The sequence below is a fragment of the Desmodus rotundus genome, chromosome 5, assembly GCF_022682495.2.
Source record: "Desmodus rotundus isolate HL8 chromosome 5, HLdesRot8A.1, whole genome shotgun sequence".
Classification (NCBI taxonomy): domain Eukaryota; kingdom Metazoa; phylum Chordata; class Mammalia; order Chiroptera; family Phyllostomidae; genus Desmodus; species Desmodus rotundus.
Genome location: NC_071391.1, coordinates 89,360,476 through 89,376,001, shown reverse-complemented (window position 1 = coordinate 89,376,001; position 15,526 = coordinate 89,360,476). Strand labels below are relative to the sequence as shown.

Genomic DNA, 15,526 nt, shown 5'->3' with positions numbered 1-15,526 from the left:
AATATCACTCCTAACAATATTTATTTGGCTAAGATTACTTTCTTTCCTTCTTCTTTTTTTTTTTTTTTTAAACCAATCCGGGTTTACATGGCTTTCTTTCTATACTCCATCTGAGGGTCATTAAAATTGGTAACGACTTTTCTACTATCACCTTAGAATTCACTGTTATTTCAAAACTATGTTTACTCACTTGCTCTATTCAGTTCCCTACCCTCTTGAGACTCAGAGAGAGATGACATCACAGGTAAAAATGTAGGCTGTCCTTAGGGGAAACAATCGCTATTTTAACAAGTAGGCTGTAATTCAAAACCACCCAACAATGTTTTAATTGCTTTTATATTTGACAACACCAGAATGCATTAAAACGTGGAGCCTCTAAAGATAACTGGCTTTGTGCAAGAAGTCTGACATGTTAATTCTTATAAAAACCCATCCAAAGATTGCATGGGTAAATCCTATAAGGAAAAGCGTGTGGCTGTAAACATATAATGATGTGCTTCTTTCAGCTCTATGAAGGATATAAATCTTGACATCCAGGCTTGGCAAAGAAAGAGGGATTATCAGTTCCTAAGGAATTTCTGGGATATCAGGCTAGGTCTTTTACACAGGGATCTTCTACCGCCCACCTTCTCATTCTTCCCTCCTAGGCCTTATGTAAAGGCAGCCCTGTGTTAACCTTGTTTGGTAGAGGACTGCTAATCAAGGATCAAAATCTCTATTTCAGAGTTAGAGGTTGAGATGTAGAAGTGACTCATCTGGCATCAGCTTTGTAGCAGTTCCAGCCTACAGGCCTTCAGGAAATGAGTCCCCCAGGCCTGCATCTCCCTCTGTGGCAAACTGCTACAAAAACTCTGTTTATCAATCCAACACCAAGCACAGTAAGTAGAGTTTGCTGTTTCATTGTTTGAAAATCTACTATACACAAGCCAGATATGGTGATAGGATAGGATTACAGAGGTGAATTAGATACTGTACCTTCCTTAAAATGCTTACAATTTAGTAAGGGAAATAAACAAATGTAAATATATCATTAGAGTACAATGATGTGTGCTATAAGAGGCCCAACAGGAGGGCAAGGGGAAGCATTTTGGGAAAATCAGAAAAGATTTTTGAAAAGAAGTTATTAACTGGTTTTGAAAGTGGAACAGAGATGTGCCAGCAGAGAGGGCTGGGATGAAGGCAGAGGGAACAGCATTCACGAAGGTATGGATTCATGAATGGATAAATTAATTTATTGATCACATCCATAATTGAGTAAACTCTATGTGCTTGGAGCTTGGGATTTATCAATGAATAAAACAGATATTTTAAAATGTCTGCCTTTGTGGGACTTGCATTTATTTTAGCAAGGTATAACAATTAAAAATAAACATAAAAACCAATAAATAATATGGAATATGAGAAGTTGAAATTTTGGGGGAAAAAAGATAAGGTGAGGGAAGAGAATATTTGGAGAGAGGTTTCTTGCAATTGTAATTAGGGTGGTTGGGAAACTTCACACTGAAAACATTGAACGAAGTGAACGAGCCAGACCTGGGAATATCTTGGGGAAGGGCATTTGAAGCCGAAGGGCCAGAAGTTGCCTGGTGTGTTAAAGGAACAGCAACGGGGCCAATGAAGCAGCACGAGGAAGGGTAAGAGTGGTAGGAGATGAGGTCAGAGATATAATAGAAAGTTAGATCTCGTTGGGTCTTGCAGTCCACTGTAAGAATTTAGCTTTGAATCTAAGTGAGGTGGAAGCCACTGAGAGGCTCTGAGTAGGGGAGTGACATAGTGTGCTCAAGAGTTTGATAGGATTACTCTAACTGATGTGAAGAATAGACTGTAGACAGGCAAGCTTGGAAGTAGGAGGCCATTTTAACAATCCTAGTGAGAGATGATAGTGCCTTGGTGTTAGCAGTGAGGTGGTAAGGAATGGTCAGATTCTGCACAAATTTTATAAATATATTTTAATATATATAATTTATATTAACTATTTAATATATATTATTTGTATATTTAATATATATTTATACACATATATATATAATTTTTAGAGAAGGTAAAGGAGGGAGGAAGTAGGAGAGAGAAACATCGATGTGTGAGAGAAGGCTGACTCTTGCACATCCCCAGTGGGGGACCTGGCCTGCAACCCAGGAATGTTTCCTGACCGGGAATCAAACCTATGACCTTTAGGTTCACAGGCCGGTGCTTAATCCACTGAGCAGCACCAGCCAGGGCTCTGGATATATTTTTAATGTAGAACCAATAGGACTTCAAGGATTGATATGGGGATATAAGAGATAGCAGTCAAGGATGACTACGAGGGATTTTAGTCTGAGAATTTAGAAAGATGGAGTTGTCATCAGCTGAGAGGGAGAAAACTGTTGAACAAGTTTGAGGTGGAGATGGGGAAGAAAATCAGTTTAATTTTGGTCATGTTAATTTTGAGGTGTCTATTAAAGACTCAAATGGAGATATCAAATAGACAATGGCATATATTTTTAGAGTTCAGAGGAGAGTATTGACTAGAGATTAAATTTGAAAGTCATCAGTACATAGATGTTATTTAAAACCACAACACTGGATGAGATCACCAATGAAATGAGTACAGAAGAAGTACTGAGCCTTATCTTTGGGATATTCTAAAGATAGAAGTCCAGGACAAGGGGGAACCAGAAGAGGAAACTGAAATGTAAACAAAAATTCAGGAATAAGAAAGGCCAAAGAAAAGCTCTAGAAGTCAAGTGTAGCAGAAGGTTCATCAATATAGTAGGCAAAAGGGCTTTGGACAGGTGCAGCATGCCTTGCACACCTTCCTCCTGATAAGCCGTTCTTTTCCTAATGCAGGACACTGAGGAATTGGTCCCTGCCTTTGTCATTTAGTGATTATGGTTTAGTTGTGCCTTCTAACCCTCTTGCCAAATCTGTTACTTCCAGAATGACAAGGATGTCAACTGTCAAGTAATGCCAGCATTTGGACATTGAACCTGCCACTCCCCAGTAACAGCACACTGACCTGGATCCTGCAAGGTCCGTCCCTTTACAGGAAGGCCTCCCTCTATGCCATCCCTCCCCCTCCCCCCTTTTTAGGGACTCCTGGACCCAAGGGTAGGTAGGAGAGCAGCCATGTCCAGCTGGAAGTAGCTACAAGATGAGACATTTGCCTATTATCCTTTATAATAATAAAGGTTTTATCTGAAAGGGGGAATTGTAATGGCGATAACTTGGCCAGTGTTTTAATATTAAAACCTGTGCCTGAACGGAGCCAGGGAGATGGGCGTGACTCTAAGCGGTGATGCGATGTATCCAGAGGAGCTTCCTGTGTCTGGGAGAGTGGCTTGGAGGCAGCTCTGCATCATGGGGCCATGGACTAACAATGGCAGCTGAGAAAGGCAGAAGAAACCAAACTACTGGCAGGTGTAGCGGATTGTGGGAGGAGTTGGAAATGGGGTTATGGAGGAAGATCTGCGCAGAGATTTAAACCCAGACACGGCAGCCATACTGGAGCTTAACCATGCAGTTTTGGGAGTGGAGAGGGTGCTCCCTTGACCACGTGGCTTAGGAAGCAGGAAAGCAAGATGTAGCACCAATGTGGAGCTTAGTGGTTTGAAAGGATGCAGAAAGCTCACCATGAGGATGTGGCTTGGGATTAAGAATAGGAGCCTAGGTGAGCTACAGACCTCTATTTTCTTTTTCTAAGATACGGTACCCCTCACTGGCCTGGTTTGGCAAGGGGAGGCAGGACTGTGTATGTATTTATGGGTGTTTTAAAGAGACTTTGGGATTTAATGGTGGCATTCTGCCATTATTCTAAACCTGTATAACTTTTGAATGAACAGTACCTTTCCTTTTTACCAAAAAATAATGTAAAATAAAAATGAAAAGAATGCATCAAGCAGGAGGAAATACTCAGCTAAGTCAAATACTGCTGAAAGGTCAAATAAAATGAAGACTGAATAGTGACTTGCATTTAATGTATAAAAAGAGCAGTTTCAGTGGAGCGGCAGGAATAAATACCTAACTGGAGTGCATTCAAGAGAGAACAGAAATTGGGGGCAGTACTGATAACTTTTGAGGTGTTTTGGTGCAAAAGCTGATTTTGTAAAAGATGGGCTAGATAACAGCATGTGTATACAGTCATAGAAACACTAGTTGAAAAAACTAATGATGTAGGTAGGAAAGGGGAGAAATGATGGCATGACATCGAGTGGAGGGATTGGCTTTAAAAAGGAGCCTAAACAGCCCTGGCCAGGTTGTTCAGCATCATTCTACTCCTACAGGTTGGGGGTTTGATTCCCAGTGAGGGCACATACCTAGGCTGCAGGTTTGATATCCCATTGAGGGGTGTTTGGGAGGCAACTCCCAGCCAAGGCGTGTATGTGAGGCAATCAATCAATGTTTCTCTCTCTCTAAAATCAATAATCATGTCCTCAGGTGAAGAGTCAAAAAAAAAAAAGGGAGCATAAACAATCTAGTAATAGTAAATGCAAAGTACTGAGTTGATGATGTGGGAGTCAAGGGAAGTTCTCCAATTGCTTCCATTTTCTTAGTTAAGTAGAAAGCAAGTCATCTGTTGACAGAGATAATTATGGCCCAAAGAAATACAGTATGACTGTCAGGTAGTATTAAATGATTTCTTAAGGTTCTGATCATGAACATAAAGTGTGACTAGCCACCTTGTTTTCTCCAGCTACATTTAGCTAACTGTGCAGGGCAGGTACACTTTAGCCAAGGATGTGATTTGGCAAATGAGTACAACAGTGAGAGGCCAGGAAGTTGAGGGTGTATTCAAGAGAGTGATTATGGCCGATGATGGTATACAAATAAGTTGGGTAAGAAAGGAAAAGAGGACATCCAGGTAGTGGGAAAGATCAATTTATTAATGGTCATGGAGAGTCTGAATTGAAGTAGTTGTGATATAAGAGGGAATGAACTGGAAAGATAGTAAGTGGTCAGAGAGAGGGATGCATGAAATTCAAACTACGGAGTAGTAACTACAGGTAAAGACATTTGAATGAGATGGGTGCTCAAGGAAGGTGAAAGACATAATCATTGGACTTTTTAAGAGAACTGAGAAGCCAGTTTGTTGGATCATTTATGTTGATCTTTAGCCTTAATCAAAATTACATTAAAAGCTAATTAAAACAGATTGCCAGATCCCACCCTCAGAGTTCCCAGGTAGAGCCTGAGAATTTCTAGTTCTAAGTTTCCTAGTGATGCTGTTGCTGATGCAGTCCAGGGACCATACTTTGAAATCCACTGATCCATGTGTATGTTGAAATTGCCAAGAATTAAGATAGAAGTAGTTTTGTAGAGTGGTAGTGAGCCATGAGAAAAAAAAATTGTCAAGAAATAAAAAGAGTGGCCTGGTGATTGGTAGAAAACTGCTGACAATCAGGGGCAGTAGGTATGTAGGGGTGGGCAAAAGTAGGTAAATTACCAGCCATTATTACCTAAAAGATAAATCATAAGGATACAAAATAATAACAGTAACAAGACAAATAATACAAATAAACACAATTAATAATATAAAACTGTTGCACATACAACTGTAAACCACCGCCTGTCAAACCTCGCTACTTTGTATTTTCACAGTTCCATTCTATATTACTTTCTGTATATTCTCAGTCCAGTTTTGCCTTACTATCAAGCTATTTAAGCTTTACTGTCTCATCAGATGTCAGCCTACCTAATCTTATGTATTAATATTTCCTAATTAGTGTGGCTTTATTTCTACCAAAACATGAATTGGTACAATTGTGATCACTCCTGAGATGAATAAAGTAGCAGTTCCCTCAGAGAAACCTGTAGCAAGGGAATTTACACTAGATCTGCCTACCAAATAAAAGACCCTGATACTAATAAAATACTGACCTGCAAGGCCTTTGACAATCTGCCTTCAGTGTTGCCTTAATCTCATTTTGCTAGCAATCATTGTTTCAACCAGACCATTTCTAGCCACTCTCCATAAAAACCCAGATTTAAATCTCATCATCAGGTTATACAGGGGTGGGCAAGGTAGGTTTACAGTTGTATGTGTATCCAACATACACATGGATCAGTGGATTTCAAAGTATGGTCCCTGGACTGCATCAGCAACAGCATCACTAGGAAACTTAGAACTAGAAATTCTCAGGCTCTACCTGGGAACTCTGAGGGTAGGATCTGGCAATCTGTTTTAATTAGCTTTTAATGTAATTTTGATTAAGGCTAAAGATCGACATAAATGATCCAACAAACTGGCTTCTCAGTTCTCTTAAAAAGTCCAATGATTATGTCTTTCACCTTCCTTGAGCACCCATCTCATTCAAATGTCTTTACCTGTAGTTACTACTCCACAGTTTGAATTTCATGCATCCCTTTCTCTGACCTCACTACCATAAACATGGGACAATCACCTGGGTCCAAATAGTGGTTCCATCTCTTAAAATTCAAGGGATCCTGCCCTGGCTGGGTAGCTCAGTTGGTTACAGCATGGTCCTGATATGCCAGGGTTGCTGGTTCCATCCCCAGTCAGGGCATGTACAAGACTCAACCTTCACTTCCTCTCTAATATCAATAAATTAAAAACAAGCAAACCAAAGCTCACACTACCCTAGCCACATCATTTGTTTCTGCTGCTTAGTTCCTAACTTAAATGAGTCTATCATTTATAACTTGTGCCTCAAAGAAAATTTGAGGGCTAAATGAAATAGTGCAAGTGCTTTGAAATGGTAAAGTGCTATACAAATATGAAATGTTAAAAAAAGTATAGAGCTATCCTGAGAAATCATGGCAGAATACTTAGGTGTGTAAGACATCTTGAGTGGAAAAAGAAGAAACTTATCTAAGAATAATGCTTACAGGTATACATGATTAGGTATATTACCACCTACCACCCACTTCCCTCATTATAGCACATCATGTTATTGTACTGCATGCTTAATTACCTGTCTCAGCTGACCAATTCTTATGAAACAGTTAAATACAGTCTTGTTGTAGTATCAGGGCTGAGGAGGTACACTATAAATATCTGAGGTATGAGCTGTTAGTGCCAAACACTTGGCACAAACAAATTCAGTAAAAGACAGCCTGAACAGTTCTCTGCTGGAAGACAGGACATTTGTTTTAGGAAGGCAAAAAGTAACAGGTCTGGTGAAGTCAAGTGGCCACTTCAAGGAAGTTCACTGCTTGATCCATACATGTAAGAGTAGACACTATACATAAGACATGTGCTGTATGACAGAGGAGGAAGAAGCAGTGACATGAGCAGTAAATGTTTATTCTGAAAACTTTCTGGGGTGACCATGTGGTTTAAAAAAAATCACATTTCATATAAACATAAGTTTTTGGTTAATTTTAATAGTGCACGAAAAAGAAAAATTCATAAAGAATACTATTATTGTAGTAGTATCTTTTTAGTCTTCTGCTATGCATATCTGGAATTACTGAATACTTTTTGAAAAAGAGGTATCAATTTTGACCACCTGTTTATTGTAGAAGCAGTGTTAGACATTACTTTGTACTTCAGAAGAGTAGCAGCCTCTATAGAGACCGTCTATCACTGAGAAGAGCTGTGACCTTAATTAAACTAAAGCAGTTGTCTGGATTCAGAAAGTACCAATGAGCTATTCAAAGATACTAAGATCTGCAAAAAGCCAGTGAATGATTAAGTCTCTCCTATATCCTCAATGAAATGGCTTAAGATGATAAACTAATAACCAATCACTTCTATTTGTTTTAGGACATAATAATATACTTTCAAAAAAGATGTATTTATTTATTTTTAGAAAGAGGGGAAGGGGGGCAGAGAGGAAGAGAAACATCAATCGGTTGCCTCTTGGATGCCCCCATAGGGGACCTGGCCCACAACCCAGGCATGTGCCCTGACTGGGAATCAAAGCGGTGAACTTTCTTTTTGAGGGAAGACGCCCAACTCACTGAGCCACACTGGTCAGGGCAGGACACAATATACTTTTTAGATCTATGGATGATACTAATAACCCTGTTTAAATATCCATAAGGTATTTTATTTTGGCAAAGATAGGTTCTAAAAATCATAAAACCAGACAGAATAATGTAGGTCATGGCTCTTTCACTGGTGTTAAAGATGTTATAAAGATACATACTTGGAATACCACCAAATATCCCAACATTTACATCAGACGTAGGTGTTATCAGAAAGATCTCTCTCTGATTTTAGCAAAGAGAAACCATTCAAATTTTGTTCTGTAACTACTGACATGATGTAACTCTAATACATGGTATTACTATTTCTACTGCAGCAAGTTCTAGTTTTCTCAAGGCCCTTTCTGACTTTTTTGGAAATACTGTATTTCCAACCTTTAAATTAAAATGTTTTCCTCATAAATATATATACCAGATTGGTATATTCACATATATGCTTTCCATTTTCAGGCTAAGCAAAGACATGCATTTAGAGCTGTATTGACATTATTAAAGCAAAAGACAATCCAACCTAATACCAAGAGAAATTGTGACCTTTCCATGCAGTGTTTGATATAGAAAACACTGATTTTGAAATCTTTTTTTATTCAAATACTATTCTGATCATTCATGATCCAAGAACATTCAAATAATAAACCAAAAAGAAATAGATGTTAAAGACTGATCTTCAAACATTGTAGCCAATGATGCCACGCTTGCCTACGATCTCGCCGATGTAAAACCACATCCACACCTCAGTGGCCACCAAACCATTCAGCACAGCTTCCTGAAAAAGAAGCAGCATAAATTTTAAGGTAATTTACTATTATTTTTCAGGACTAACTGACAGAGAATATAAGGATGTTATTGAAGTTAGAGGATAGTTTTAGTCAAAGTCAAGAATTACTGATATTAACTTTCTTCAACTGAGAACACCTGAACTTTCAATTATTTAAGGTAAGTAGTCTAGAGCTTATAAATTCTTTGTTTTAAAGACTTTATCTATTTTTAGAGAAGGGAAGAGAGGGAGAAAGAGGGAGAGAAACATCAACGTGTGGTTGCCTCTTGGGCGCCCCCTACTGGGGACCTGGCCCACAACCCAGGCTTGTGTCCTGACTGGGAAGCAAACCTTTGACCCTTTGGTTTGCAGGCCAGTGCTTAGTCCACTGAGCCACACCAGCCAGAGCAAGCTTATAAATTCTTTCAAAGCATTCTTTAAAGATCTGAACTGACTTAACACTTTCGTTTTTAGTTTATAAGACACTTTATGAGCCCCAAAACAACCCACATCCTAGAAATAGCTGACGCTTTTAGACAGGGCATTCATATGAAAGGATGGCGATGAGAAGGCAAGTCTCTGAATAGACATTTAGATAAAAGGCTCTGTACTATCCTTTAGACATAATTTTTTATCATTCGCCTTAACTTGTATTCAGTAATCATTCAGTTTCACAGATCAATGTTTTACTGCCCTGAAGAGAAAAAGTACATCTACGGTTCCAGAAAAGTATTACATGCAAGTGCAAATATGGATCTTGAAACTCTAGTTGAAAAAAACACCTTTCTGCAACAAAATTGAAGCCTTTACCTTTTAGTACCTAGAAATGAATTTCCCCCTTCAAATTAAACCAGACATATTGGAAGTTTTCTGAAAAAAATAACCATATTTTCCAGGATGTGGATTCTTAAGTCATCAATAATTTGCTTATTATATTTACTGATTTTAGAGAGGGGGGAGAGAAGGCAGAGAGGGAGAGCGGGAAAGAGACAGACAAACAATGATTTGCTGTTCCACTTATCTATGCATTCAATGGCTGATTCCTCTATGTGCCCTAACTGGGGATTGAACCTGTAGCATTGGCATATTGGGAAGATACTCCAACCCAGTTACCTGGCCAGGGCATTAAGTCAGCAATAATTTAGTTATTTAGGTTTTTTTAATCTTATGCTTTGATCATGCAAGCAAACATAAAACACAAGCTCCAAGTCTTTAGATTTTATCTTCACACAATTCAATAACCCTTCATTTCATAATATATGGTTGCTAGGTTTTGGTTATTTTTATCCTTCATATGAATGTTAGCTGCCTAACTGTGATATATTCCAAGAGATCTTTTGACAAAATTTGGAATAGTTCTAGGACTAGAGATGAAAAAAGGTACAGAATCAGCAAAAGTGAGACATCCTATTTCATTTATTTATTTTTAGAGAGGGGGGAGGGAGGGAGAAAGAGAGGGAGAGAAACACCTATGTATGAGAGAAACATCCATCAGTTGCCTCTTGCACGCCAACCGGGTACCTGGCCCACAACCCAGGCATGTGTCCTGACTGATAATTGAACCTCAGTTTGAGGGAGGACATCCAACGCACTGAGCCATACCAGTCAAACCCATCTTATTTTAGTATACTAAATAAAATAGGAAGGGGAAAAAAATGTTGCCCAGTAAATGCTCACTTCTTTGTTATAAAACATATAGAAAAGTAAGATATATAATAGCCTAATCACTCGACAGTCAATAAAGAGATTCTCTCTCATTAGGTTAGTTTCAGCCTCACTGGAAAATGCATATAGTAATCAAAACAATCAGAAAAATCCCAAGGGAAGACATTTATTTTTATGTATACATTTTCATTTAGCATATAGTTACCTTAACTGTGAGCTGTTTGAAGCTACCAGTTTGAGCACTATTGACTATTTTTTTCAAGCTCTGAATAGCTGTTGGGATCTCAGCAGGGGTTGGAGGAATCAGCTCAACCTTGGCATAGTGCCAAAATGTGGCCAGTCGAGGTTTTGAGTAAGTCACAGCAGCTGGAAAACAAAACGAAAGAGGATGAACTCACTGGAGACCAAAAGAAGCAGATGTGTGGGCTGGACAGAAATATTTGTTTATGCAGCACATTCATTCACTGCTTGTAAGAAATGTGCAGCCAGTGTGAAAAGTCAAAGCAGCTCCTGGTAATAGAAGACTTTTTTTAAAAAAAAGATTTAATTTATTTATTTTTAGAGAGAGGGGAAAGGAGGGAGAGAGAGAGGAAGAGAAACATCAATGTGTGGTTGCCTCTTGTGCAGCGCCCTACTGGAGGACTTGACCTCCAACCCAGGCACCCAGGCATGTGCCCTGACTGGGAATGGAACCAGTGACCCTTTGGTTTGCAGGTGGGCACTCAAGCCACTGGGCCACACCAGCCAGGGAATAAAAGGCTTTTAAAGATGCAGAACACCTGTGTCCCAGGGACGTTCAATTAGGCAGGATGCTATAAGCATATTTAATTATTCAATTATGCAAGGACTTCACTAGTGGGTAGCTAGTACTGTTACTTTATTTATGAGTGAGAAATCTAGTTAACTGTAGTTACTAGAAGTTGGATTCAAAAACAAGAAAACAGCAGAAATGTAACACTTTCTTGGTGGCATAGAAAATTTGGAGGGAAGAGGTACAGTAAGGGAGGGAAGGAGCTATGTAGAGTGGCATCCTACAGAAAAGATTAAAACTTGTCACAATATTGGTCACAAATCCAGATGGAGTTATAAATAGTACCCATTTTTGTATCTTCATCAATATGTGCTGGATTAAATCTTTCTTTAACAAAAGCACAGCTGACCCTCCTTCAAAACACCACAAACAATAAGAATAAAACCTACATGTATTGTTAACAGCAGCCAAAACTTGAATCTATTACTAAGCTGAAATTCCTCAAGGAAAAAAGATTTTAAACAACCAGTGTAGATGTAAGAATATGGTAGTGATTTCTGGAAGAGAAAGGCATTTTATTTAAAAAAAAATTACAAGACAAATGTAATAAAAGCACAAATGCATGAGCATCCATAAAGTGTCTATTGTTCAAAGATAGATCAAAGGCTTTTCATACTTTTCCCGTTACTAACTGCCTGTTGTTTACTCTTAGAATTATTATTTCCCTCATTCTTTGTGCTTAGGACTATAGGTAAATCTTTAGGCAGACACGAAGTGCTAAGAGATATTTCTCTAAATAGAATTATAAGCGCCCGAAGACGGGGCTATCAAAAAGTACAAAGTCTGTGTACCTCTCTTTAAAATTTAAACTCCGATACAGAGATATTTCATCCTTTAAAAAAATCAGTACCCTGTACACAAACACTATACTTTAGGAGATAAGTTACTGGTAGGAAAGAAAAGAAGCAAGAATAAATACCATGGTACTGGATTAGAGCTGGAGACATTCATACGAACTCATGTTTACTTTAATATATGTACACAGATGGATATAGAAACAATTTATATGTATGCAGGTATACACATGGCTTAGTGTTCACACACACTATCTTGATCACTAAGAGGGCCTAGCAGCAATGATATAGTAGTCTAGTAGCAAGGAATATATCCAGTTCCTAGATTTTAGTTACAAAATACCATTGTCCAATAAAAGGAACTATGGCTTCTTGGAGAAATGGCTGAGTCTAAGGTAGGGAAAATAAAAGATGAGTCTGAAGTATCTTATAGTAGCAGCAAGTAAAGGGGGCATATCAAAGGGATAGAGGTGCCAAACTGAAGGAGTTCTCAATGGCCAAGGCTGCAATAATTTGAGCAAGAAAATAACATACTACTGGAGGTATGAAGTATGAAATAAATGTACATGAGTCCATATAATAAATGACTAAAAAATAAATGGGGAAGACACATATCTCTCATAGAAAAATTCCATTTAAAGGTACGTAGATACTTGCTCTTTCTACAAGATGGAATGCCTGCGGATGACTGCTGCTATTCCTCTCCCCACTTCCTACATCATGGGCTAGACTTAGTTACTTGCTTCTGAAGAACAGAATACGGAAAAGGAAATGAAGTAACTTTACAGTGAAGAAACCTAGGGAACATTACCTTAACAAAGTGATGAAAGCTAATTTCACCAATGACGTTATATGGATATCACATACGTCTTGATATGTGATTAGAGCACTTCACTTCTGTGGTATTCTTAAAACCCATAGCTTCAGACTAATCACGAGAAAAACACTAGACAAATCTAGATTGGGGAACATCTGCTTAGGATACCTAAACAGATACTTACACAGCTACCTTAAAACTGCCACGGTCATGAAAGGTAAGGAAAGATTGGAAAACTGTCAAACTCTAGAGGAGCTGGGGCACAGGTGGCGAACACACCGCCCCCGGGCGTGCGGAATCCTGCCGGCACCTTGTTTCTACCCGGCAGCGCGGAGCTCTCACTTAACTGTTAAGGAGTATTTACATTTATTTATACAGTCCTAAAGCTACATTCGGCGCTGTGAAGGCAATCGCGTGTCTGATGTGGCCCCCGGTGAAAATAAGTTTTGACTAGGGAGCTAGGGAGATAGCACAACTCAATGCAATGTGAGAAAGCTTGTGTTAGTTTAACTTACCTCATACCTCGTTACCCAGTAGGCGGCTGAAGTATTTACAGACAGAGCAGACTGCTACTCAGGGCTGTGACTATTCAGGGTTGTTCTGAAATACAGCGCTCTACCAGTAAAGCTTCAGCTTTTTCAAACGGAAAACCTATGTATGCTAAGCTATAATAAGGACTAACTACTGTTTACACACATCCCTTTTTATGCTTACTGGGGAAGGGATATTCGTCCCTGAAATCCAATACCACCTAAAAATCCCCTCAGAATCTGGCAGGACAGAACGCAAAGTCAACGTTCAGAAAGTCACTCAACCTTAAAAACTTCTGTAGACTTGAAAATACTCTATTAAGAACCAGCCGACCTTATGAGGCCGAATTTACGTCCTGTCACACATCTCTGTCCTTGCGTTCCTAGCAGAGCCGTATCCTCCTAAGGAGCGTAATGGCGGCCAGCACACATCCTCCTGCATCGCGGCCTCCACAATCTACAATTGCTAGGGTGCACTGAGAACCCAAGCTGCAAGCCAGGAGAGTAGAAGGCCAGGCAGAGGAGCCGCACATCTGCCTCCAGGTCCTCACACCTTCAGGCCATCCCCTTCCCAACTCCCGCAGGCCCCGCGGATTCCCACAGCCCGCATCTTCTTCAGGCCGTCGCGGGCGTCCGGTCATGCTGTTTACCCGCTCGGGTAGGCTGACGCTGCGCTCACCATTTATCAGCACTGGGGCCTTCTCTGCGAGGTTACGGACAAATTGGGCCATGATTGCCGGCGGGAAATTCCGTGGGCCTTCGGACCAGCTGAATGTCACCCCTCGAAAGGACCCACTGAAGGACCCCGTCCCGCTCCCAAGGTCAGGCCTCCTGTGTTTGAGCCCGTCCAAGATATTTAGGTGTCCTACAATCTTTCCGGAATTTTGCCGGTTAATTTAGCTTCTTCAGCAACAGAAAGGAAAGTGAGTACGAAAGATGAGGTCAGACTACACATGGAGAACAATGGGATTCCGCAGCGAAACAGGCATTTCTTGGGGCAGCCGCTCATGGACGCCCGGAAGGCGGACGTTGGAGGAAAGGCGCATGCTCTCTGGACCTCCCCTGTTTTTTTTTTACTGTCAACCTTCACTTTTGCGTAAGGTGCTTTCTCGTGTGAGAACGTGGGAAGGTGGACCTGGGAGGCATTGCTGAGCTTTTACTAGGCCATGATCGTCTTACGAAGATACTGAGGGCCCTAAGCCAAACACGTAAAGTTAGGGCAGAGCAGGCGCCACACAATCCATCTCCAACCGCCCCCCCCCCCCGCCCCCGCCATTGCCTTTCTTTAGATTTCCCGATTCTCCCATCATCCTGTATCAGGATGGGAACCCAATTCCGCTAATTCCCTCCACAGCCACAGGAAACTATGCAAATATGAGGAACAAAGTCACATTTACTAAAGCGCCCAGCAAGCCAGCAGTTTTGGAATTTAAAGCATGGTGTGGCTCAGTGTGTTGGACGTCCTCTGCAAACCGAAAGGTCGCCAATTCCGCGTCTGGGCACGTGTCTGGGTTGGGGTCCAGGTCCCCGATTGGGGGCGGGGAGAGGCAACCGATTGATATTTCTCTACCTCTTTCTCCCTCTAAAAAGAAATAAAAGCTTAAAAAAAAAGCAAGCCTGTAAATTAGGCAGTGTCCTCATTATTTAAGACCAGGTTTGATAAATGGTCACATAGCTAGCTAGTGAATGACAAAGATGGATCTGAAGAGGTTGTAAGGTAAATAGAGAAGTGAGAACAATATCAGATTAGGCATGTTGTTGACCTAGGAAGATTTCCTAAAGGAGATCTACCTTGAGTTGATGTGTAACAGAACAGTTACTACTGAGTGGAAACTTTTTGGTTAAACATGACTGGTAGAAAACATATAATAGGGAAGTGGCATTTGTTGAGAGACACAATGATAAGTAATGTATCCTGGGGAAGCCTGAGCATTAAGTATAAGTTTTGGGTTGAGGGTATGGTTAGAGGTGGAAAGAAAAATTAGGAGCCAAAGGCAGAATTTCAGTAGAGTGATCAGCTGCATTCCCTCCCCGGCCACAGGAAACTATGCAAATATGAGGAACAAAGTCACATTTACTAAAGTGCCCAGTATGTCATGCTAAAAAGAAGTCAAAGTAAGGATGTTGAAGTTAACTTGGCAATATGGAAATATCAGCTAGAGCAATTTCAAAAAATTAGGATAGAAGCCAGAGTGAGTGAATGAATGAATACAACTACAAACA

The 15,526-nt window shown here is 40.1% G+C and overlaps 1 protein-coding gene across 1 annotated transcript; it reads right to left on the bottom strand.

Annotated features, from left to right (window-relative positions):
• Positions 1–8,497: 8,497 nt before the first annotated feature.
• On the bottom strand, positions 8,498–14,140 carry ATP5MG (ATP synthase membrane subunit g). The gene is made up of 3 exons (XM_024570960.3): positions 13,983–14,140; positions 10,557–10,717; positions 8,498–8,695 (listed from the first exon to the last, which is right to left on the bottom strand). The coding sequence occupies exons 1-3, from the start codon at positions 14,032–14,034 to the stop codon at positions 8,597–8,599; spliced, it is 312 nt and encodes a 103-aa protein (XP_024426728.2). The 5' UTR covers positions 14,035–14,140; the 3' UTR covers positions 8,498–8,596.
• Positions 14,141–15,526: the final 1,386 nt, after the last annotated feature.